This window comes from Raphanus sativus, chromosome 4 (genome assembly GCF_000801105.2).
Source record: "Raphanus sativus cultivar WK10039 chromosome 4, ASM80110v3, whole genome shotgun sequence".
In the NCBI taxonomy this organism is placed as follows: domain Eukaryota; kingdom Viridiplantae; phylum Streptophyta; class Magnoliopsida; order Brassicales; family Brassicaceae; genus Raphanus; species Raphanus sativus.
Genome location: NC_079514.1, coordinates 23,024,118 through 23,050,946, shown reverse-complemented (window position 1 = coordinate 23,050,946; position 26,829 = coordinate 23,024,118). Strand labels below are relative to the sequence as shown.

Here is a 26,829-nt window from a genome sequence, read left to right as displayed (position 1 = left end):
CCCTAAAATCCTAAACCCCAAACCCCGAACTCCGTCTTCCTTATCTTCTACCTCATATACTCCAAACCTCAAACCCATCTTTCCTTTAACCTCAATCTATTTTTTTATTCTAAATCCCAAACCCCATCTTCCTTATCTTCAACCTCATATACTCCAAACCCCAAACCCATCTTCCCTTTAACCTCAATCTATTTTTTTATTCTAAACCCCAAATCTATAACCACAATTCCTTAACTTATAATCTCCATCAAATCACATTTGGGGTTTGTTATTTTATATAATCTTCAAAAGATGATATTTTTGTTGCAAGATAAAAAAATTAAATTAATAATTTGATTTTGTGTAAGTTTGTATTAAAAAGAAGAGATTGATATTAGAAGATAAGGAATTGTGGTTTTAAATTTTGAGGTTTGGAATGGAAAGAAGAGATTATAAAAGGAAGATGGGTTTGGAATATATGAAGTAGAAGATAAGGGAGATGGGGTTTAGGGTTTAGACAAATAACTCATTAAAACCTCGTAAATTTACTAGGAAATAACGACGAAAATGAAAAATAAATAACGAGGGTCTCGTTAATTCCACGTAATCACAAAACGTCGTAAAGACCACGTAGATAGAAAAACCGGGCCTTGCTATTTCCTCGTAAAACTAAAAACGGGCCTCGCTATTTTCTCGTAAGTTAACGTGGACTTTACGAGGAATATAAACACGGGCCTCTGTAATTCCTCGTAAGTTTACGAGGAAATTGTGAGGATTCCGAATTCTTATATATATGCGCAAGCGCACACTCTCATTTCGTCCCAACTTCCTCTCCATTTCCTCTCCAATTCCTCTCCACTTCGTAGCAATGGTAAGTCTCTCTAATTCCTCCCTAATTAGTTTAAGATAGATTAGGTGGTTAGTTTAGGGTATTTAGATAGGTTTACGGATTTTATGTTCGTTAGTATTGATTAGATGGTTAATATAGGAATTTAATTATAGATTTTTAATTATTGTTGATTTTAATTTTGAAAATTATTTTTTTGCAGGTTCGCAAGAACAGGATTACTCCTCATTACAGAAAGATGTTCGGTGAGCCTGGTAGTTAGTTAGACCCGCCAGCTTCTTCTTCAGCTCCCGGTTCTTCTTCAGATGCCGGTTCTTCGGGTCAGGAGACTGTTCCCGAGACTCAGTACTTTCCCGAGACTCAGTACAGTCCCGAGACTGTTCCCCGCCGATGTTTATTCCGATCTGATGGTGCCGCCTAGTGATCCTCTCCTCGCAGTACACTGTTGAGGATATTCTCGGTATGCCAGGCAGATGTGGTTTACCAATCATAAACCCCGACATACCCGACGAAACTATGTGGTATGTTATATTTTTAAAAAATTATTTTATAACTTTAATAAATAATTTAAACTTTAAATTTTTTTTTTCAGGTTTGGGGTTGACAACTGCCTTGCAACGGACGTAACCGAGACGATTAAATGTTACTTCTCCATGCCGCATCCAAACTGGAAAAAGACGCCGATCTATATCAGAAAGACATGGTTCAAGATTTACGCTGTAAGTTATTACTATTAATTAATTATTTTTACATATATTTTTTTAATAACAGATTATTAATTTATTTTTTTTCCTGCAGCAAAAGTATCATTGGTCTCTGGGGGTCAGTGAGAGGGTGAGGAAGGCGTTTTACGCGAAGGCAAAAGTTCGCTTGTTGGACACGATCTCCAACTGGAAGGGTGACTGGATCGTGAAGGGGTATGTGCGTGGCAAACCCGCTGAGCTTACCACGGATGTTTGGGATGGCCTCATCCGTTACTGGAAGGATCATGACTCCATGAGAGTCGCAGCGGCTTGCTCTAACTCCCGTAACATGGTAGATGAGCAGGCCACGGGCCGATGCAACACTCTCCGGACCAAAAACCCCACGCCGGTGTCCGTTTGGAAATGGTAATTAAATATTTAATTATTTTAATTATTTTTTTAATATATATATATATATATATTATATATATATATATATTCTAACAACTTTCTTAAATGTTTATAGGCCAAAGAGTTGGGACGTCTCCCGACTCTTACGGAACTTTACGAGCGGACCCACAAAAACAAGGCAGGCCAATTTCTAGATGGCAAGTCCGAGCAAATCTACAACGACGTAGTTGCTCGGATTGACGAGCACCAGACTAAGCTGACCCAGCAGTCCACCGACGGATTACCCGTTACTTTATCCACAGCTGATGTGGATAGGATTTACGAGGAGGTAAATCTTTTAAATTTTAATTTTTTATTATTTAGTAAATTTAACTTTTAAATTTAACTAACAATATATATTTTTGTTTTTAAAGTTGTCCCTAAGAAAAAGGGACGTACGATGGGGATTGGTTCCGTCAACGATGTTCCGAGAGCGACATTGTCTTATAGTGAGAGACGGGCTGAAGAAGTCACTGAGCTGCGTACTGAGTTGGCCGTGACAAAAAAATGCTTTTGCAGCTCGTGTGAGTGGACTCGAGGCCTTCATGGATGTTATAGCGGCCACAATTCCAGAATGGGAGTCCATGTTGAGGAACATGAAACGACAAAATCTCGTTCCAGGCGAGTCATCCGGCACACATGACGAGGCTGATGTTACTAGGAGGAGCGAGGAATTCTACCAGGCGATGAACGACCCTTAGTTTTTTTCGGTTGTTGTATTATAAATCCAAAACTTATTTGTATATAAAATATTTTTGCATTTGATTTTTATTTAAAATTTAATTTTGATTCATAAAATAAATATTTAAATATTTTTTTAATTAAATTTAAAAATTATGTAAAATACAAAACGAAGTAAATTTGAAGCTAAGCTACGAGTTCTTTACGTGGAAATTTTAAGAGGAAATGACGAGGTTTCATTTACGAGTATATTGCAAGGAAAACTTTTCGTGTTGTTTACGTGGTATTTACGAGGAAATGTTTTCAACGTATTTACGTGGTATTTACGAGAAATTGTTTTCAAGGGCTTTACGTGATATTTACGAGGAAAGTTTTGCATGTTCTTAACGAGGAAAAGCAGCGAGTGACTTACGTGGAACACCTACATGGTACTTACGACGAATTCTTTACGAGGAAAATAAAGACTCGCTACTTTACGAGGAAATGACGAGGAAACCTGTGTTACGACGAACGATAAACGACGAAACCGTTTTCCTCGCTAATTCCTCGTAAACGGTCTTTTACGACGAATTCACGAGGAAAACGGCCGTCGTTAATCTTCTGCTTTCTTGTAGTGTCCCTTTTGATGAACATGTAGATTCACCCTTTGGGATGAACATATAGGTTCACCAATCAATATAAATTTGTTATTCTATATTAGTATTTTTTAGAAAAGGAAAAAAATTAATTACCAAGTTATAGTACTTTTTAAAAATAAAAAAGGTAAAAGTAAAGAAAAATAATAGTTGTCAAAAATAAAGAATTTTATTTAAAAAATATTTCTAACACCTTCAGCAAAACACTAAACATATACCATAATTCCTAAACTCCAAACCCTAAATCTTAAAAACTAAACTCTAAACCCTTGGATAAACCCTAATTCCTAGGGTTTATGGTTTATGCAAGGGTTTAAGGTATAGGATTAAAGATTTAGAGTATAGGTTTTAGGGTTCAGATTTTATGGTTTATGATTTATGATTTATCCGAGGGTTTAAGATTTTTTTAAGGGTTTAGTGTTTATCCAAGAGTTTAGAGTTTTACATTTAGAGTTTAGGATTTAGTGTTTTACTGACGGTGTCAAAATTAATTTTTTAACACTCGTTTTATTTTTAACTATGATTTTTATTTATTTATCCCATATATACTAAAGCTATATACTAAAGCGCAAGTCGCTTAACCAATTAAAAATGACACATGGATTTGTTAAGAAAATAATGCCAACAAAATGTCTTTTTCTCAAATCATTGCCAGACTGTTCTTCAAAGAAAATAAATCTTTATCCTAAAGTTAAACATGTTTCTTTTCCTTAAATTTCTCTATCACCTTTTTCAAACAGTTTCTCTTTTTTTTCAAGGATTTTCAAACAGTTTCAACTTTTATATTACCTTTCAAGCAACTAAATACTAATCTCCATCTCTCTTCTTCATCGTTTCTTCTTCATCTTTCTTTTTGTGTGTTTAACTTAATTTTGAGTGCAGCAAGAAAATCCACACAAGTTATGTCTCACCTTTATTCACGTTCATTATTCTCTACTCTTCAATTTTAAAACTCTCTAATTTTCTTAATTTTTGTGCATGATTCAGGTTGAAGATGGTATTTAATGTTTCAAAACTTCATTCTTAACAAAAAAGAAACTTGTAGTTTTGTCAGCACTTCGAAAACTGTAAGTATATCTGAATCTACTATTTATAAACTGAGCATTGACAAATCTGTTTGTTATGGTCTTGCTATTTTACAGATATGTTTTCTTATAACATAACATATTCAGCTATTTTAAAAATCTGTTTATGAGTTTAGATTATATACAAATTGACTATCTTATTCATATTTTATTGTTTTATCTTTGAAGTTCTAGGTTAATTTTGGATGTAGAGGTCGTAGGGGAATATAAAGAAGATTGAAAATAATCTTAAAATGCAAATTCAAAAAAAGAAACTTAAAATGTGTTTTTTTCTTTGTTGATTGAGCATTCATCTTTCTACTGGTTTTGATATCTGATGTCAAAAAAAAAAAGAAAAAAAACTGGTTATGGATATCAAACGTAAGTATAAATATTTTCAATACAGTTTAATGTTTTTTCTAATTTGTTTTAGTTTCACTTTTATTATCAAAAGCTGCCCGTGTATTGAATTGTATAACTAATAAGATTTTAAAGATCTTTGAATTTAATCAATTAGATTATATACCAACGCAAATAAAATGTGTAAATTGTATAACTGATCAGATTTTAAAGATATTTGACTTTAGTCTTTTGTTTCTTTAATTTTGTGTATTTTTGTTGTTTTTTTTGGCATAAAAAGACTATTCTATTACTCAGACTTGAGGTGGTCTGGGTAACCAGACCGGAATAGAACAACCAAAGTAGCAAATCGATCTATGAAAGGTACGAGCAGTCCTAACTAATGAATCAGCAATCACATTTTCATTTCTCGGTACATAGCAGATTTTGAAGTCTGAGTAGCACATCTTGATTGTTTGAATCATCTCCAATTCAGTAGAGAAACTTGGCCATGCTTGTGGCTCCGTCAGCATTGCAATCAGGTCTTTGCAGTCTGTGTCAAATCTCTGACAATCCGAGTGTTGTAGCATTGTTTCCATCGCCCATTTCAAAACTTCGAGTTCTGAGTGCAGAGCTGACTCCCTTCTCCTCAAGTTCCTAGTCCCCATTAGCTGGATCATCCCCCTGCCATCTTTCCATACCCATCCAAGTCCACTAAACTGATCCGTAGAGGTCCATGAACCATCTATCATGCATATATCACCTTAGCTTAAGACTTGAGGCTCCTGAATAACTTGAGGCACATTCATATTCTCTCTAGCATTATGCCAAGCTTGGCATTCACTCTCTGCGTGCCTAACTAGCTCTCCTGGCTCCCTGTCTATTCCCCTAAATAACTTATCATTACGTGCTTTCCATATGTACCAGATAATCCATGGATATGGATCCTTGTCATTTTCTGGCTCCAATATGCTATTTTTCTTCCAAAACAAATAATCCATACTACTGTATATACTCGTTGAAGGAAAAATTTGTGGGCTGGATGGTGTTGATGATAACGCCCATGTTTGAAGAGCTGGTGGGCATTCAAATATTGCAAGAATAGCAGTCTCTTCTGGCTCACCACATCCTGGACAGTAGTTATCACATCTCATATTTCTTCGTACTAGATTCCTTGTTACTGCTACCTGTTCTGTGATTCGTTGCCATAAGAGATGGCGAATCTTTTGTGGAGCACTCACCTTCCAAGCAAGGCTTGGAGTTTAGTTCCTTCATAACGTTTGTAGCTACCCAGTATCCAGATTTTACTGTATATTGCCCATTTTTGGTATAGTTCCAGCAAAACGTATATGGTCGATGAGTCGGGCTTATGGCCATACTCAGTATACTTGGTATGTCCTCATGATGGACATACTGTTCAAGCATTTGTAGATCCCACTCTTTGGTCTGATGGTTTATAAGGCTACTAACTGTCAATCCCGGGTGTACCACTGGAACACTAGCTCGAGCCGGTCTTGCTGGCACTGATGGAATCCATGGATCCTGCCATACTTTAATCTCATACCCTGAGTGAACTTTGTTCCTGATTCCCAACAGCAGTAGTCTCCTAGCTGCGATGATACGTGTCCACACATATGATGGGGAGTCTACTGAGCATATTCGCAAATGCGAACTCAATCGATAATATCTGCCTCTTAATATCCTTGCCACTAGTGAATCTGGGAACTGAGTAAAACACCATATTATTTAGTAGTATCAATTAAATAATTCCAAAATAACGCTTAACTTTAATTAATTTAGTACATGTAACTCTTAAGTCTTGACTTATGTAAATGTAATTGTTTTTCCTTCTAATAAAAACCATTTTATTTTATTTTGCAACATATATAGATAGGAATTAGCCTTCCGCGCTGTTACGCGGACAAATATCTAGTTATTTTATAAAAACATAATATAACTAAGTAATTATTTTGTTAATTTCTATTTGAACCCAAGAATAACTCGTATTTTAAGATCCAATATATTTGTTGTATATAAAACATCCTCTAGAGGATGTTCTGGTTTTGACCCCCGTTTTCTGTTTGTTTTCTCCCTCTCTTCTTCTGTTTTTTCTCTTCAGTATTCTGCTCGTGGACTAACCTGTGTAACAAAAATTGATATTGCATGTTAGCCTCAGGATAACAACCAAAAGATAGATTTGGTGCAATTGCTTTTTACTCTAATTTTCCCAGTGGTGACTCATGAGAAAAATCATCCACTAGCCATAGACCAAAATCTTGGAAGCGTTTCAACTTCTGGTTGTAACCGACAATGTAGTTATTGTGAACTATTACATGTTTCCCCTTTGTCTCATTTACCCATTTCTTGTTCTTAAAGTACAATCCTCCTGACGGGAAAGCTGATTGTGGAAGCAAGTAGACATCTACCTGGAGAATATACAATCACAAAAGAGCTGAAAGTGGACAAATACTGAAAAACTAACTCTGAGATTGAAACCAACAGAGTCAACATTCATGAGTTGATAAAAATAGGAATCTCGAAGTACCAAAAAATAGTCTAACTTTAATGACTGATCCTAATGTGTTTCATCAGAATGATGGATTTCATCGGCAATCTTGAACTGAATCACATCTAAGATCAACAATATATCTTACTTAGAAAATTTGATTTGATTTAACAAACTAGATTGTGATATTATTTTAAATTCATGGAATTGTGAATTTGTTCACTTACCACACTTTGTTTCTTCTAACTTCCAATAGTCATAACACATTCTTTTGAGATTTAAAGCTTTAATATCATTAATTGGGTAAACGAATCTTTGCAAATTTATAAAAAGCAAATGTAGATCTTAAAGGAAGCAATTCCATACCTGATGAGTTGTTTTGCGAAGTGCTCGATTAAAAGCAGGTTGGTCATGTGGTTTCTTTGCTTCGGTGTTAGACCAGGGCTGAGCTCGAATTTCTTCAACCCATTTCTTCAATAGAAGCTTTGCACCACTAGTGCAACGCAAGAAAATCATGCAGCTACATACATAAGTCACTCCGTTCCAACTCGGTGGTAAACCGTGAGAGTGATTCAAAGGCTTAATCTGGAGCACCAAAATCAACCAATAGTAAAGATAAATAAATACTCTAACATGCAAAATCTGGAATTACGTACTGCTGTCATGTCATCCATGAAGTAAACGTCGTGGCCTCCCTGTAAATACTTAAATGGATCTTGTAGCCAGACCATATCAACATCATTGTACATAACATTGTAACCTAGCTCCAAAATGTCCAAGAGATGTTGTGGTCTCCGAGAAGTAAGATTGTAGAAACCCTAATCAGAGATAATGAACTGGTTAAAAGGTGGGATTATTCACATCCTTTATATATTAAAAGAGAATCATATGCAACATTTTTTTATAGCCACGTGTCATCACCATAATCATTATAAGAATCTTTAAAAAATATGTTGTTCCATCTAAATATATAATAATTTTTTTATTAAACTAATTATAAATTAATTATTAATGTTCTTCATTGTTTCCTTATATAAAAATAATATAATTACCTAATATGGCTTAAGTATATATGAATATTAATTATTTTAAATAGTAAAGATTTGATAAAAATTAGTCTATACTCTTATCATTTCTTAAAATTATAACTTATAAAATAAATTAAAAAACCACATAAACTATATAATACAAAATTTAGATTTTTCGGTATATGTTATAATTCAAATTTTAAAAATGATTATAAAAAACTAAAGTTGTTAGTAATCTCACTTTGAAGTTTTTGTGATCCATGGTTTAAAATTTCTGTTTTAACAAATGATTACAAAATTATATAAATAGGAATCCTTATTTAATAACTATTAATATATATATATATATATATATATATATATTAGTATTGTGTAAAATAAATGATATACCTTATAAGAATACATAACTATTTTACTTTCGAAATTTGCTTTGATTTTCTTGAGAAACTTCTTGAACAAATATTGACAACTTAATATTTTTTATTTTTTATAACGTCATTTTATTGAAATTATGAAGAGTTTACATAATCCTCATGAAGAGAATTTTCAATAAATCTTGGTACATACATATTGACAACTTAATATTTATATTTTAAACTTTGCATTGAATATTTTTAAAATTATAAATTACTAAAACTATTGAACATCCCACAAAAATTATTTTGTTATCAGTAATTTTAAATTTTTGTTATAAAAAAAATACAAATGATCAAAAATAAAAAAACATGTTTGATTGGATTATTAAAATTTATTTATGTGTTTACACCAATTTAATTATATACTTAACAGTTATTGAAATTTTAATTATTTAATATATATTTATTATTTGATAATATGTAAAAAATAATATTCATTCCGCTAAAGGCGCTGATTAACCTAGTACAAAAATTAACCGGTGGTGGTGGCCTAGTGGCGCTTGAGGGAATTAAGAAACCCAATAAGGCGAACCCGGGTTCAAACCCCACCGGCCACACGGATATGAGTTATTGCTTTCGACTCATTTGAATGCCCAGGAGAGAGTCTATCCGTGGACTGTACCTCCACCCGGGGTTAGGCTTGTGTCATCATTGACCCGGGTTTAACCCTTTTGTTAGTTCAAAAAAAAAAAACCTAGTACAAATTATATGTGTAGATTATCAGAGGGGATGAGCTGGTTTGGTATAAGCCCAGCTGGGCATTTTATCCGTGAAATTTGATTCGATTCGTTATTTGTTGTTATTCGATCCGAAAATTCTGAATATCCGTAAGCTTCTGAACCAAAACAAATACTAAAATTCAATATCCGTTATAATCGAAGCAAATCACAAATATTAAAAATTTTGGAAAGCGAATATCCGATCCGATCCGTCAATATATAAATACATGTATGTTTTGATTATATTTAATTTTTAAATGTATAAAATTATATAATTATTATTCTAACATATGATTTGACAGATTCTATTCACATTCTTAGTTATATAAAAGTATTACATAAAAAGAAAAGACAAAATTTATGACAATTATAATTTTTTCTTAAGTTTTGTGTTATTATAATTGTCAACTTAAGTTTAAAAATTTACAAAATATGTAGATTTACTATATCTTTTAATTTTTATCTTTTATATCATGCAAAAAAAAAATATTTTACAAACAAGTTTGTATCGAATTTTTAAGATTATTTGTATTAATCAAAACAAATGAGATATTCGTAAGTATCCGCAAATATCTATTTATTTTCCGGATATCCGTTTTTCCGAATATCCGTATTTTTCCGAAGCAAAGCAAATCGGAAATTAGATATCCGTAATATTCGAAACAAATCACAAATACTTTCAAAAACCCGGATATCCGATCCGTGCACAAGTCTACCCATCAAATATGTTACGTTGACCAGTGGACTACGTTTAAATTTAGGAAAAATAATTGATACCTATATAAATTAAGAATAATACACCACCACACAAATATACATCTGTACAAAAGTAATGTATGAAAAACCACACGAACTATATAAATTTCAAGATAACATCCGTAATATATATTATGTTGTTAATATTGTATATATAATCTTGATATTGGAAAGTATGTCAAGTTTGAAATTTGGCATCAGCCAATAAAATTTTCTTTGAGAAACGGATAATAATACATTTCCAAATGATCATAAACAAATAATCACACGTAAACTAAACATTCAAAATTCTATACATCAAAGACATGAGATATAACATGTTAAAAATATTAAAACATGTTAAGCAATATGAGATATTGTGCCAGCTTACAAGTCCAATACACTTTAATAGCTATCGAAAATATGTTAACGGTGTTAGATACACAACAGTTTATGAATATTGTCATGTAATTCATATAGTTCGTATATTTTTTAATACATCATTTTTGTCCAGATTTATGGTAATGTATTGGAGTATTGTCCGTCTATGTAGCAATCGTTTTTTCTTAAATATAAGAAAAAGTTCAGTTGGTTTGGTGCAAATATTTTTTTTTAACCCTTTCAAATTGTTTCTTGTATAAGTTTTTTCCCAGCTTGCTCTGTTTTTATTTCTTTCATACAGTTGATCATCTGAATTATTGTAAATAAACAATTGTTTTTCTTTTGTTGAGTAATACATATTACATTTCAACAAAAAATGGTTCTAGCGGAAGAAATAAAAAGTTTTTTGAGGTTTTATATTCTTTTAGGAAAATGTATATAGATGATTAAATATGTTATAAGAAGTGTCGAATGGATTGTTGATTGTCTCAGTTTACAAGATTAATTTTTTTTTTAAATTAATCATAAAAGTTTGATGGATAAGTCTGGACGTAATAAAAATTATTTAAAATAATATATCAACATTTATTTTTTAGTATTACTAAATATTTATATTTTAAGAAATATATTGGATTTTTTAAGAAAAAGATTTAGAGGCCCAAAATATTTTATAATCTCTTCTGACCAGAAAGATTTTAGGACCGGCACTTTAAGTGGATCAACTGTTTCTTGGATCTATATATATAATAATTAGCCTTGAGCATTGGATTGTTGGTTCAGTTCCAGTTTAGTTCAAAAGTTTTTGAAGTTTAGGATCCATTCAGATATTTAAACAATTTTTTTCTGGTTTGGTTATTACGATTTTTGGTTCAGTTCAAGTAACAAAATTAGAAACTGTATCAATATCCAAGGTAACCTCGGATCCCATTCGATTTCTGATTTGATTCTTACATTTCCGAGTTATAAAGTCAGAAATTTTGATTTTTATGAGATTTAATATCGCTTTTTTAGTTTTCAAATAAAAATTTAGATAATTGAGATAATTTTAATATTTTGAATAAAAAGTAAAGTATTCTGGAAATTCAGGTTTTTTGGTATTTCAGTTTATAATTAATAGTTCTAAATATCTTGATTATTTTAAAACTAAACATACTTAATCTTTATAATTATATAAACTATATTATATAAAATCGGGTACCCATTCATGTTTTCATTCGGTTTCTGTTTGGTTTCAATTTTTAGGTTCTGAAGGTTATGATCCACTCAGGTAATTAATATGATTCAAACCCAATTCATTTTTTCTTCAATCTAACCAGTCACAATTCCATCTATATATGGGTAGTAAAAGTATCATATATGGGTAGTGTCATTGTGATAATAAGTATGCAAATATCATTAAAAATTCAATAAAAAAGGGGATGCAAAATCATTTCTCAAACTTATGATCCTGAGTTTCAAGCTAGAGATAGACATTGCATACGAAAAGGTGAAACATCTCCGCGTACCTGCGAACCATAATGGTGTGCGGCTTTAGGATCCAACGCTGGAGGAATGAGAACGGCATGACCGGGCCACTTCTCGTTGACTTTGTACAGAAGAGCGTAATCTTCAGCGATCACTAGAACTTTTTCTTGATGCTTCTGCCTGGAAATGCTAATCAACCAGTTGTTAAGAAAAGGCAAGAAAGGATAACTAACTGAGCAAACGATCACCGTCCCGTTCTTAGCCACAAACTTGGCTGCTTGAGCAAGGGAATAGTCGCGCCAGTCAGAGACCACAAAAGAAGGAGAAGGAGGAGAAGAAGAAGAGGTTCTGTTTTGAAAAATGAATAACGGAGACTCTGACAAAGGTAAGTATACGCCGAGGAGAACCAAGAGAGCTAGAAGGAGGAGGAAGAGACCGTTGCGGTTTATAAATGAAATGGGACGGTTTGAAATTGGGCGTTGTTGCTGCTGCGCCATTGTTGTAGCCGGAGATTAAACAAAACTGGTGAGAAAATATTCAGAAGTTGGGATCGGATTTGAAAATTGGAAAATATAAGAAACAAAAGAAGTCTGCGATCACGTTCCAGGAATGACAAGGTGTATAGATACTCAGTCTTCATTATTATTAATTTATTAATCTAAGAACGTACATACCAAAATAAGTGATAACCTAAACTATTATCTATACTATTAAAGCAGGATCCTATTGGCTTTTTTACTAAAAATACCCCTTTCTTTAATAACATTGCATATTTCATTAAGGGTAATCAAGTAATATTAATAACAAATCTATAGTGAGTCATTTTTTTAAAAATCCAGCCTATTGCCCACATCATCTCTTTTGGGCCATTTGGGCCGATTAACAAATCAGATTCAATTTTTATTTTTTTCGGATTGGGTTCGAGTTGGATCTTTCCGGGTCCGGGTGGGTTCGGTTCTCATGCATAAAAACCTGAAAAATAACCAAATAACCAAAATATCTAAAACGGGTTCGGTTATTTATACTCAGAGTAACCAAAGTATCCGATTTAGTTCAATTTTTTGTATCCAAATTACTCAAAAGTAACCAAAAGTAACCAAAAATATCAATTCTATACAGTTTTTTGGATAAACTTTTATCCAAACTATCATATTTTATCCAAAAATACTCAAAAGTACTAAAAAAGACTACTATAGTTAACTTATGATATTAATTTAAAATATTAAAATAATTATAAATATAATTATAACATATATTTTTAGATATATATTCACATTTCAGGTATCTTCGGGTACTCATTTGATTCTCGGTTTGGATAGGGTTCGGATCGGTTCTTCGGATATAGCAATTTAGAATTCATTCGGATATTTACCCCGGGTCTGATCGGGTTCGGGACCCTGATTTTTGGGTTGCTTCTTCGGGTCCGGATATTGTGATCAGGCCTATACTCATTTAAAATGAAACACGATAAAAAAAAGATAAAAAGCTTAAGTCTTTTATAAAAAAAAACAAATATATGAAAATATGACATTTATTAAATATTTGTCAATTTAAAAAAAAATAAAGGAAAATAAACTCGCGCTTTAAAAGCGCGGATCAAAATCTAGTACATGTGTTATTTTATAAGCAATATACATGATTATGTGGGTGGGTTGATGTTTAGTTTGCGTGCATTGATATGTATTGATAAAACGTTACAATAAGGCGAAAATGGAGTGGAGGTTGGCAGAAAATTCTTCCTACTTCGGAAGCCAACAATCCAAGAAATGAGTACATTAACCACGAGCGTGTGTTCCAATGGTTTGCATGAATAGAAGATGACTCATCACGATAAACAAATAAATAAATACAGTTAGTTGTTGGCACGTCTGTGTTATTAGCTTGATCAATTACGGATTAAATATTTTAGTAAATGTTCTCATTGTCTACACCGTACAAATAAATAATTTTCTATTGTCCCATTTTGTGAGATTACCATTTAGTTAATCTCGTTTTATTTTAATAATCAACTATTTGTTTTCTCGGTTTTAAAGAATCACTAGATTCTGATCCGTCTTTTCAAAATGCGGGTATATTTTTTGTTTTATTTTTTTAAAGAAATTTTATTGTTATATTTGTCTTTTTTATAATCATATTTATGTTTAATATTAATTTAATTTAATATCATTTTTGTCTATTATATTAAATATATCAAATTACATAACTATACATTTGTGCTATATGCATTTCATAAATTATTTTTAAAATTTATGCTTAAAATTTACAACATATATATTATATTTTCTTAGCAGTTGCCTAACATAATTAGTAAATAATATTCGTACAAAAAAAATATTTGGAATAAACCCAAAAATCAAAGTCTCGTGCTCGATTAGACCTGACCTATATACTCGAACGGTTAATAAATTATTATATTCGAAAACATATATTAAATCCAACCCGCTCCAACCTGCCCCGAAGACCGAACAATTTTTTTGAAAAATGTGAATTTTCTTAAATATATATATATTTATTGTTAGTATATAAATTTAATTTTAATGTGAAAAAATAATTTTTAATATATACTGTTAATTTTTAATATATATATATATATATATATATTTCTGGAAGAAGAATAACATTGTTGAGTTAGAATTAGATAGGGATACTTTTCGAATCACTTCCATTTGTGTTATAGATAATCTATTGTTTAACCTGTTTAATTTATTCTGTAAATTTTTTTAATGATCTAAACTAAAATAAGATAATTCATTTTAATTGTCAAATAGTGATCAATTTTTAGTTTTTCAAATGAAATTGATGTTAATATTTTTTTTATAGTGTCTCATATTTTATAAATATTTTGAATGTTTGATTTATAACCCGTAAAGATCACTATTTTAATTAGTTACTCTAAGTAAATATTAAAACCCCCAAAAAATATTATATAAAATTTATAAATTAGAAATAACTTTTGCAGTTTTTAATGAATTAAAATTTGGAAGGAATGTATTAGGAATATTTTTTCGATTATATATTAGATATTTAAATATTTTATATGTTTTGTGACTATTGTAATATAAAAATAAATCAATACTCTTAAAACATAATGCCATTTTTTAGGTGCCCTTCTTTTTCCGCAGTATTTACCATTCTATGCTACTGACTTTATTTAAACACTTTATTTAAACATATGGTTTTAACTATAAATATATTCATTGTGATTTTTTTTCTCTGGTATTAAGTGATGGGATCGACCACCTTTTAAAAACAAACCGGCTTTTTTATTTTTCTCTTCGACTCTTCTTTTCTTCGACTCTTCTTCGTCCCAGCCGTCTAAAAATATGATACATTTTCTGAGAAAATTATTCCCAACAAACATGAATCATTTTTTTTTTTTGCACATTTCTAGACATCGAACATCAGTCACATTATATTATTAGATTATGTTTTCATATGTCAACAATTTCAAAGTTATATAACTTTTATCTTTTTCTAATATGAAAATAATATATTTGGATTAACCTAAATATACTAATAAGCAATAATCATTGACCAATATCTCACATATATCGATCAATGTGTATGAAAAATACCTAAGAATATATTCTCATAATTCATATTTCCATGTCAAATCTTGACAATTATTTTAAAATTGTATTTTTGTTCATTATTTAATATTTTAATGAATATCCTATAATCAGATTTAGAGAGTATCCAACATATAATCAATCTACCGATTTAATTGAATTTTGAGAAGAGGAATTTCGGAAAACTAATAAATAAATGTTTTAACAATATATTTAGTTTAGGAAAATAAATCAGAATATCCTATATGAGTCTATATGAGTCATATATGAGTTTGGTTCACAGAGTCTATATGAGTCTGTGTTTGTTGACAAAAAAAAAAAAAATCAGAATATCCTATAATCGAATCAGTATATACCAAACCTAAAAGATTTCGATTAAACTTGATCATCAAGATACTTTTGAATTCTCTTCTTATCTAACCTACCAAACCTAACTAGCCGACTAGTTACTCTATAAATAGTCATTGAACCATTTTTTTGAGTCAACCATCTTCGTTCTCTGTCTGTTTTTTTTTGTTTAGTTCTTAATTTTCTTATTTGTTTCTTGTATTCTAATTATTTGTTCATCAACAAATAAGCTAATAATTAGTGTTTGTTTGTTTTTTTTGTTTGTGCAGGGACTAAACTAACGTGAATGATAGATGCCTAACCAAAAGAAGATGAAGAGGAAAAGTATAATAATGATATTTGGAAGAAAATGTTCTGGGTTGGGACTAAACTTAATATATTTATCCACTTAATATATTTATCCACTTTAGTTTAGTCCCAACCCAGAACATTTTCTTCGAAATATCATTCTTATACTTTTCCTCTTCATTTTGTTTTGGTTAGGCATCTATCATTCACGTTAGTTTAGTCCCTGCACAAAAAAAACAAACAAACACTAATTATTAGCTTATTTGTTGATGAACAAATAATTAGAATACAAAGAAACAAAAAAAAAATTAAGAACTAAACAAAAAAGAAAAACAGACAGAGAACGAAGATGGTTGACTCAAAAAATGGTTCAATGACTATTTATAGAGCAAGTAGTCAGCTAGTTAGGTTGGGTAGGTTAGATAAGAAGAGAATTCAAAAGTATCTTGATGATCAAGTCGAAATCTTTCAGGTTTGGTATATACTGATTCAATTATAGGATATTCTTATTTATTTTCCTAAACTAAATATATTGTTAAAACATTTATTTTGTTAGTTTCCCGAAAATTCTTCCTCTCAAATTCAATTAAATCGGTAGATTGATTATATGTTGGATACTTTCTAAATCTGATTATAGGATATTCATTAAAATATTAAATAATGAACAAAAAACAATTTTTAAACAATGGTCAAGATTTGACATGGAAATATGAAATATGAGAATATATTTTTAGGTATTTTTCATACACATTGAACGATATATGTGAGATATTGGTCAATGATTATTGTTTATTAGTATATTTAGGTTAATCCAAATATATTATTTTCATATTAGAAGATGATAAAAGTTATAAAAGTTTGAAATTGTTGACATATGAAAAGATAATATAATAATATAATATGATTGATATTCGATGTCTAGAAATGTGCAAAAAAAAATGATACATGTTTGGGAATAATTTTCTCTGAAAATGTATCATATTTTTAGACGGCTTGGACGAAGAAGAGTCGAAGATAGGGGTGGGCACTTTATCCGATATCCGAAGTGGCATCCGAATCCGACCCGAAAAACCCGAACCGAAATCCGAACCGAAGTAGTAAAATACCCGAACGGGTATTAAGTTAGGAGAGATTGGATATCCGAACCCGAACGGATAATACCCGAACCCGAATGGATATCCGAAAATAACCGAACATGTGTATACTTACCCTTATATTTCTAGTTTACATTTCTCATTTTATTTAAAATATTTATATTGATGTTAGACATACTTTAAAATCATATAGTATATATATATAATTATGGAGAAAATAATTTGATATTCATTTAAAATGCATGTTAATATTTTTATTTCATGTATTAACCAAAGTTACATCCAAAGTTTAAAAACAATAGCCAAATTAATATTTTTATTTTGGAAATGTTATCTCCAAATCTATTAATCATTCAATCTATAAAAAGAAAAAAAATCAGTTAAGTAAAATCTATATTTTTAATTATAAAAAAAAAATTTTAAAATTTTTTTTTATTTTTATTTCTTTTAAAATCTAAATATCCGAACCCGATCTGAAATAACCGAACCCGAACTAAAAATACCCGAACCCGATCCGAAGTTCAGAAATACCCGAACGGGTATTATACTCCTATACCGAAATACCCGAAAATCCGAAATACCCGATCCGAACCCGAACGGGTACCCGAACGCCCACCCCTAGTCGAAGAAAAGAAGAGTCGAAGAGAACAATAAAAAAGTCGGTTTGTTTTCAAAAGGTGATGGGTCCCATCATTTAATACCAGAGAAAAAAATCAGGATGAATATATCTTAATATATTAAAAGTGAAGTACCAAATAAAATTTGACCCTTAGTTTTCCTCAATAATTACATTTTAATGCCACTGTATTTAGAACTAATAATCAATCTAAATTACAATTGTTATATAACCGATTTGGCCACATAGTTCACTTACCAAAAACTTAAATTTACGTTTCTATTAAACAAAATGTGGATTTTGTTATAATAAACGTGATTTACTTCTATTCTAACTTTCCTAATTATCTTCCCTAAAATCAAGAATAATTAATTTGAAATCTAATCTTGCAGAATATAATCACCAATGGTTAATGAGTTTAAGTGCAAATAGATCAAATGGAACTAACTAATCAAGCTTGATTCTCTTAAAATCTAAGATTCAATATAAATTACAATTTTTAATATTGCTATTTATTGTTCTACAAAAAAAGAATATAATCAGTTAAATCAATCCTACAATCAAGCAATATCTAACTAATGAGATTCGATAATGATAATAACGTGCATACCAATTTTACTAAGCATATATATATATAATCTTTGTCTATCTTCTATAGGAGAATGGAGATTTCTCGAAAAACTTCTCATTGTATCAAACTGGTGGGCAGTATCGACCAACAAAGGTGAAGAAGATACCTAGCCTACCTGATATGCAATCAAAGTTTTTTTTCTCTCTCCCTTGGTCTATTTCAGTCTCATTTTTCTTAGCTGTGTGTCTCATATAGAACCTGTAATCAAACAATAAAATTAATTTAGTACATTGCAGATTTCCTCTAATATTTTAATAAGATTAACACCTATGTAGAAAGAAAAAATTCATGAGCAGTTTAAGCGGACACTAAAAAAATACTGTTATAGCTACACATATATCTAACGTATATAGTAATACACAAGTCACATCTTATGTGTAGTTCACTATATCTATATGTGTGTGTATATATAATATTAAAGAAAAACTATTGTACTCAACGTACAAAAATCTAAAAGCTTGATAATTTTGTTTATTGAGTTTCTAAGAGTTAAAATACCTTAATTATTTTGCTCAAGGGTTTAGTTTCTGTTTATTATTAATCGTACTTACATAAAATGATATCATAATAAAAGATAGAATCAAGAAAAAATGACCCGGAGATTTTCTTTAGAGATATATCTCATTCGTATAAATATAAATCAAAATTACTATTACACTTACCTGTTCACTCTTCTTGGCTTATACTAAAGCTACTTCCTTCCGTGGTATACAGTAGCTTATCTCCCACTCTTTCTTGACTTTATTTGTTGTTTTTTTCTTTTTCATAAGAACTTACGTCAGTTTCGTTTTAAACATAGATTTTTGTTGTCCAAAAATATGTAGTCCATTTGTAATATAATAAATAATTTCAAATTTTCTAATATTAGGATATGAGATTAACAAAGAGACACAAAAACAAAAATAATTAATAGCTTAATGTATTACTCCAGAATCATTTATTTGTGTTAAACATACATCCAGCACAATTATAATCAAACAAAAATATAATAACATTGACCACAGTTTATAAAACACAATAATTACTAATGGTGTATAAGTTTACAATGATTTTACAAGTTATAATATAACCCGCATGGGTGTGCGGGTCAAACTCTAGTTGATAGTTAAAACCATATCTCTATAATATTATTTGAGAAGTCAGTTTCCTATGTGTCGCGTTCACGTTAACTTTCACGGTGGTTGTTTACATTCATACCCTTAATGAATTAAAAATATTATATTTAAATATTATTATTGAATTTTTATTTAGTTTCCTTTATAAAATTTTCCAAATAACTATATAATAAAAAGAAAACGTTTATAAAGTTAAAATGAATTTAAAAACGAAATTATATGTATAAATAATAAGATTTCATTAAAAAGGAAAGTTCACAAAATAGTAATATTCCATTTTTCTAAAAAAAAAAAACTTGATAACATAAAATATACTAATAAAATACTTTTTTTATAATTATATTTTCACAGATAATCTTGATATTATAAAAAGAAATGATATTTCTTATAAAACTCAATTTTAATAAGTACAACAATATATTTTCAAAGTAATAGAAATATTTTTTACATATCTATCTATTGTTTTAGATGATTACATAAAATAATTAAGAATAGTTTAGTTGACTAAAAATAGTTCATAATTAGTATTATTGAAATGTTATTTTTTCTTATATTTAGTTGATTGTAATATCTTTCATTTACAGCAAAAAAATATAATTTAATAAATATTCATTTAATTATTTAGAAATTATAAAAATATTTTAATTATTGTAAATATTGATATGTCTTCATGAGCTTCCAAAAAAGTATCAGTTACTTATGTATGTAATTTTCTATAGACCATCAATTTATTTTCTAATATTTATTTTTAAAATAACATTTAATTTGATATATATTATGAAAATACATAATGATAAATAAAATTAATTGACTTGGATTAATTATAATAAAAATAATCATACTTCCATTTTGAATATAAAAGAATATATGTAACTCAATATACTCATAATATGAGTGACTCGACTAATCCAACTTAGATCTAAAATCATAGATTTAACTACAATACGAAAATAAATTTTTGTACTAATAATTTATTTTATAAATATAAATTATAGGAAGACTCAAAACACATTAACAAATGAAAATAAAATATTAACTAACTGCTACAATTTAGTTCTTTTGTAAAATTATATATATGCATGAGACTTCAGAATAATATCATTATACCAATTTACATAACTTTGAATCAAACATTTTAGTTTATTTTTTATTTCATTCTAAGTATAATATATCTTAATTTATACATAGTCTTCCTAATATATAAATATATATCTAAGAAAACAACCAACCTAAATGAAAATAAGAAAATTAATTAAAATTTTAATAGATTTAGAATAAAAAATATTATAGTTGAATTCAGATAAATAGATGTAATCCAATATACCCAAATGATAGGTAAATCATCTAAAATCATATATCTTACTAAAATAATATAATATTATTAATATATATTATGCATAAAAATTATAAATTAATTTAAAATCAAAATTAAATAGCAATAAATTATTATATATTTACCTTATAAATGTTTATTTCCGTGCATGAGCACGGGAAAGCACCTAGTGTTTAAATAAAGTCAGTGGCATAGAATGGTAAATACTGTTGAAACAGAAGGGCACCTAAAAGAAGGGTATTCTGTTGTAAGAGTATTGATTACACAGTTATTATATATATAGATAAAAAATAATCAGTACACATAAATTACTTCGATGCAATGAACTGAAATTAATTTTAATCTCCAAATAACAAGAGGAAACAGAGACAAAAAAGCAAATCTTTTCACGAATTCAGAAAAAAAATTTTTTTTGCGATTTCAAAATTTACTGTAATTTTTCTACCAAGGACGCAAGAGCATGATCATCGACTATATATAGATCAAATTGCAAACATGTTTCACCTTTTTGTTGAAGTTGATAATGTAGTTACTGCGGGAGATGTTTCATTTGAATTCAGTATGTAGGAGATCAATGCACGAATTCTACCGTGTATTATTTTAATAAAAAATTACTGATTAATCAAAGATGATTATAGAGAAAAAAATGATGAAACCATAAAGATATGATGAACTCGGCACGTTGCCGAACGATAAAGCTGTGTTAACCCTTGTTCGTATACATACTTCTGCATGATTGTGAATGTACTCGTTTTCTTCCCGGTATTCTTAAGAATATAATAGAATATAAATATTATTGTGTTGTGTTTATATGAGAATATAAGATGCATATATATAATGCTAACATCAACGTAATGTTGACACTAGATAATATTAACTTTCCTAAATAATTAATGTTAATATACTAAGAATATCTTGAGATTAACTTGTTTTTCAAGTCTTTCCTTTTAGTTTTGAGGGTCTACATAGGTTTCACGAGCTTCATAATCTTGGCTCGTAAGATACACATCTTTTGGTCCAACATATCTCTAATATTCCTCCGCACAAAAAACGTGGGATGCACAATGAACGATCTGGAATCGCAAAGCAGACCACCTATGTCGTGGACACTATGTCGAGGGAAACAAATCAGTAGGTTTCTCCGAAAATAGACTTCAACTTAGACAAGGGAGATGAAAACTTCAGCTCTTCTTTGGCCTTGAAAATGGGAATACATCCTGTGGACGCAACTGCAAATCCAAAAAAATGTTATCCTTATCTCGGATAGTCCGTAACTTAGACTAAACAAACTGACCTAAAAACTTGAGCGCTCTACTAGAACTCCCCCGTAATGGTTAAACTATAACCGACAAATCTCAAAGCTATGGGAAACAGATACTTTGAGATATTCTAAGCTATACAATAAATCTCAGAAAAAATTAACACATATAAAACCACAAACCCATAACACTACTAAAACACCCTCATAATTCTCTTGCACTAACCAACACTATTCCTCACATATTAAAAACAAACCATTGATAGAAAAACAAAATCTCACGTCTAATGAAATTGGATGTACCCAACCACTAACGCTTTTTTTTTAACATAACAATAATAATAAAAAAACAAACCCTAAAAACTTATGTTAAGCACAAATCACGTGGACTTAACATGAGTCAACCTCCTCGTCCGGATCATCTTCACCGTCTTTATCATCAACACCACCAATGAACACCATCAAAGCTTTAAAGGAGAAGTTTTAATTTCGTTCCCAAATTAAAGGTTCACCAACCAATCATATTGTTTCATTTTTTATGCATATTTTTCTTAAAAAGGAAAGAAGATATTTAGTATTTACTTTTAAAAATAAAAAATATAAAATAAACAAAAGATAGTTCGAAAAAAAGAAAATTAATATTATTAACGGGCGTCTGCACTAAACTCTAAATCACAAACTAAAGTCTAAACTCTAAACACTAAATCCTAAATTCTTAGATAACCACTAAACCTTTGGGTAAACTCTAAACTCTTGAATAAATCTTAACCCCAAGTCCTAAGCACTAAACTATAAACAGTAAATCCTAAATTTTTAGATTTACCCAAGGGTAGACAGTGTTAATAATATTAATATTTTTCTTTTCAAACTAATATTACTTTTTTGTTTATTTTATTTTTTTATTTTTAAAAGTAAATGCTAAATATCTTGTTTCCTTTTAAGAAAAATCTGCATACAATATGAAACAATATGATTGGTTGGTTCAACCTAGGGGTGAACCCAAGAATAACTCTAAAAACTAGGTAATAACCCGTGTCTTGCACGGGATGAGATAATAGATTTTGTTATCTTTTTAATAGGTCTGGTTATTCGGGTATCTGTTGGGTACGGATCGGTTCTTTCGGATATCAGTTTTTTCGAAAAGATGGAATATCTCTCTATGGTTTTATACAATATTTGATTAAACATACATAATGAGTATCTATGGTTTTATACATTATACGTATTTACATTTTGGATATCTTCGGATACTCATTCGATTCTCGGTTTGGTTCAGGTTGAGTATCGGTTCTACGGATACATCAGTTTAGGATCCATCCGGTTATTTATCCCGGGTCTGATCGAGTTCGAGATCCTGATTTTCAGGTTGGTTTCGGGTCGGTTCTTCAGTTCCAGGTATTTTTCCGAGTCCTACTTTTTAAGATAAAAATACAATTATGTTTGTTTAATCTGGATATTCGTTCAGTATTACGTTATTTTTTAACCTCCCCAGATATAAATACCATTCAAATCCATATTTATTTTGTTTTGTTCGGCTGAAATGATCGAGGTTTTTCATTTTTCGGTGATAAACCAAAAACTATCATATTTTTTTGGTTTTATGTTATATGAATTTTTGAGAGTTCTTATGTTGAACCAATGGTTTTATTTTTTAATTTCTAAATGCTTGCAAAATCAAATAAAATCTAAATAATAGTTTAAGAAAAATGACATCCAATATTATTTGTATTTTTTTTACAAACAATGTTGGTGATATTTTAAGATTATGTATTTTATATAAGATTAAACTCCTCAACTAATTAAATCACAAATAATCTAACACTTAAAACATTTTTTTAATATATAGTAGGATTATGCCATTAAACTTAGTTAAATGTTTGTTTTGTATTATATGCTTCAAATTAAAATACTACTATTATTTTCTGGATTCGGCTTTGGATACATCTAATACAGTGAAACAAATCTAAATACAAAAAAACATAGATCTGTCTTAGTTGGTATACAATTATTCAATCAAGCTCACATTTTCGGCTGGTTTGTATCTTCTAATGGGAGCGCTTTTCAAATCCTGTTACTACAATCCAAGTTTTGATTATATATCTCTGAGTTCTTGGTTAATTTAAATATCACGTAATAAATTTAAAAAACATTCTATTAAACTCAGGGAGCAACGAAGAAACAACGAATATCCTGACTGCTGTCCAACCTTCTACAATCTCGTTGCACAAACGGTTGAGAAGCAAGATGAGATCATCACTTGGCTTCTTATCCAAAGTCTCCTGGTCCATCGTTGTTCCATCATAATCCAAAAGGATCAACCTGCTGCTTGTTTTCTTATACGCAGGGACTATAGTTTTTTTTTTGAATATTAACTGGGACTATAGTTTCAACACCGAGTTTCCTGAAGTTCGGATCTAACGCAACAACCCTGAACACAAGACCGAGTACAACTCCCCAGAACCTCTTGTTGTAATGATCTTTGCACGCCCTCTGAAGATCTTGGTCGTAGCTACCCGACCAGTAGGTCACGTCGTGAAAGCTAATGTAATTGTGATGCTTCTTGTGGCGCAAGTTTCTATCTATATTCGACATTGTGATGGCAAAGCTCATGGAATCAGTGACTGCATCGATGTTCCATGAATTAACACGTATCGCCCCACTAAAAGATGGAGAGCAACCAATAAACTCAGAAACGATAATGGCACTCTTCCTAACATCATCAGGCCCAAAACCGAACGCTTCATCCAAAACATGGCTCCCTTGCCTAGTCACTGTGTACTTGTGAGGGTACCAGATTCATCTCGTCTCTCACAGCATTCAGCACAACACATTAATTCGGAGATAGCGTAGTTTCTTGAATCTCAATTGAACGTTGGCTTACACCAAATGCTCCAAGGTGTTCTCGTGATCTCCTTTGGTCTCGCATATAAGTCCTATGAGCCTTCTATCCGCAGCCTCCGCGAGGGAAGCTGATCAACCGTTCTATGTATGTTTAGAGAGAGCTGAAGCCACAAACGTTCTCAGCTTCCTCGAACCATTGCGCTTCTACCAGAAATTTCGCTAACTACCTGCACGTTTCACCGACTCTTGGATCATAGGCTCTCAACTTTTCGTGATGAGACTGTAAAGCTTATGTGATGGTGTAATCCTTTTATTACGTTAAAAAATAACCGAGCTCAGAAATTTATGATGAAGAAGCATTTCAAGGAATGTTTTTCTTTGCATTAAATACAAAATTTGAGTAAGAAACGTTCTCTTCGTGACACGTATGCGTTTATCAAAATAAAAACTTATGGTGAAGCCACGTCAGACATAACATTTAAGGCAAATCACAAAATGCTTCTCTTTTAATATAAAGGGGATAAACATGACAAATCTCAGCTACGCCTTGACACGAACATTTTGTGGCTCAAGATATTAATATTAAATCTTTAGAATATGTTAGACCATCATTAACCCTATTCTCTTAAGTGGAGTTCTTAACTTCGGGTAAGAGATGATTCTTAGTTTTTCATAGATTTTTACTAAGAAAAGTTAAAAACCGTATTTTAAATAAGAGATATAAGAGCCATCTCTTAGCCGAAAATTGTAAAAAAAACAAAAAATGTCAAATGAGTTAAGAACCCCGGCAAAGAGACCGAGGTCAATTATGCCCTTAGTCACGATTAAAATCGTGAAAAAAACATGACCATTCCACCAAAAACTTCCTACCAATCAGTCGAGTAAAAATGTTAGGATTTAAAAATAAAAAATAGATAAGCCACAAAAACATTTAATGGCCAAAAACATGACTTTTTCTTCCATCCGTCTGTAAGAAGGACAAGTTTCAGGGAATATATTCGAATTTTAGTTACGATAATATTCGCGACCAGTTTCTTGGCAAAACCAAAGATACATGCTATGATTTGGCTATACATAAATACTAATTAATGGTTTCACTTTCTTTAAAACTTAAGATAACATATGTTCTTACAAAAAAACGAGTGAAAGATGTCTTATAATTTGAGATTTAGATAATGGATGGATCGACACACTGATCCAATCCAAAAGTGTGTTTCTGAAGAGTTTATGGAAAGTTGTAAAGAATTTATTACATTTTGGCCCTGTTCGCTTCGAAGTCGCTAGCGTCAGCGACCAGAGTCGGCGACCAGCGTCAGTGACTTGATGTCCCAGTATGTTGTTAGTTTGAAGGTCGCGCGACTGATCACAGCGGTTGTCGCTCCGTTGTTCGTTTGTAAGTGGCGAGGTTGATTGCAGCGGTTGTCGCTACATTGTTCGTTCTGATATCGCTGGCGATCAAATATTTACAAGTGCGATTGCTTTTACAAAAATATGATTTTAAGATTTTTATTTTTAACTTATTCATATCTTGTAAATAAAACTATACAACAAACTAAACATAAATAAATGTTTAAAAACAAAAGTCAAATGTTTTAAGACCAATAATAAACATCAATAGAAACTCAAATCAAATAAACTAATAAGGTAATCGATATCCTCTACTCAACTCACTAGTAATATGATCACGTAAATCTTCCATGGCTCTATCACCAGTCAGATTATATGGAATATGTCCATCATAACCATCACCATCTTCTTCTTCGTCTTCATCATCTTCAACTTCATTATCACCATAAGTATGATATTCTT

The 26,829-nt window shown here is 30.4% G+C and overlaps 1 protein-coding gene across 2 annotated transcripts; it reads right to left on the bottom strand.

Moving 5' to 3' along the window:
- Positions 1–5,080: 5,080 nt before the first annotated feature.
- LOC108862215 (UDP-D-xylose:L-fucose alpha-1,3-D-xylosyltransferase 3) lies at positions 5,081–12,621 on the bottom strand. Of its 2 annotated transcripts, none has more exons than XM_018636286.2 (5): positions 11,969–12,621; positions 7,841–8,002; positions 7,551–7,769; positions 7,036–7,104; positions 5,081–6,817 (listed from the first exon to the last, which is right to left on the bottom strand). In XM_018636286.2, the coding sequence occupies exons 1-5, from the start codon at positions 12,422–12,424 to the stop codon at positions 6,794–6,796; spliced, it is 930 nt and encodes a 309-aa protein (XP_018491788.1). In that variant the 5' UTR covers positions 12,425–12,621; the 3' UTR covers positions 5,081–6,793. The 2 variants fall into 2 exon arrangements, with proteins under 2 accessions (XP_018491788.1, XP_018491779.2); XM_018636277.2 differs by having other exon boundaries at positions 5,086–6,817; positions 6,896–7,104; positions 11,969–12,446.
- Between the last annotated feature and the right edge of the window lie 14,208 nt (positions 12,622–26,829).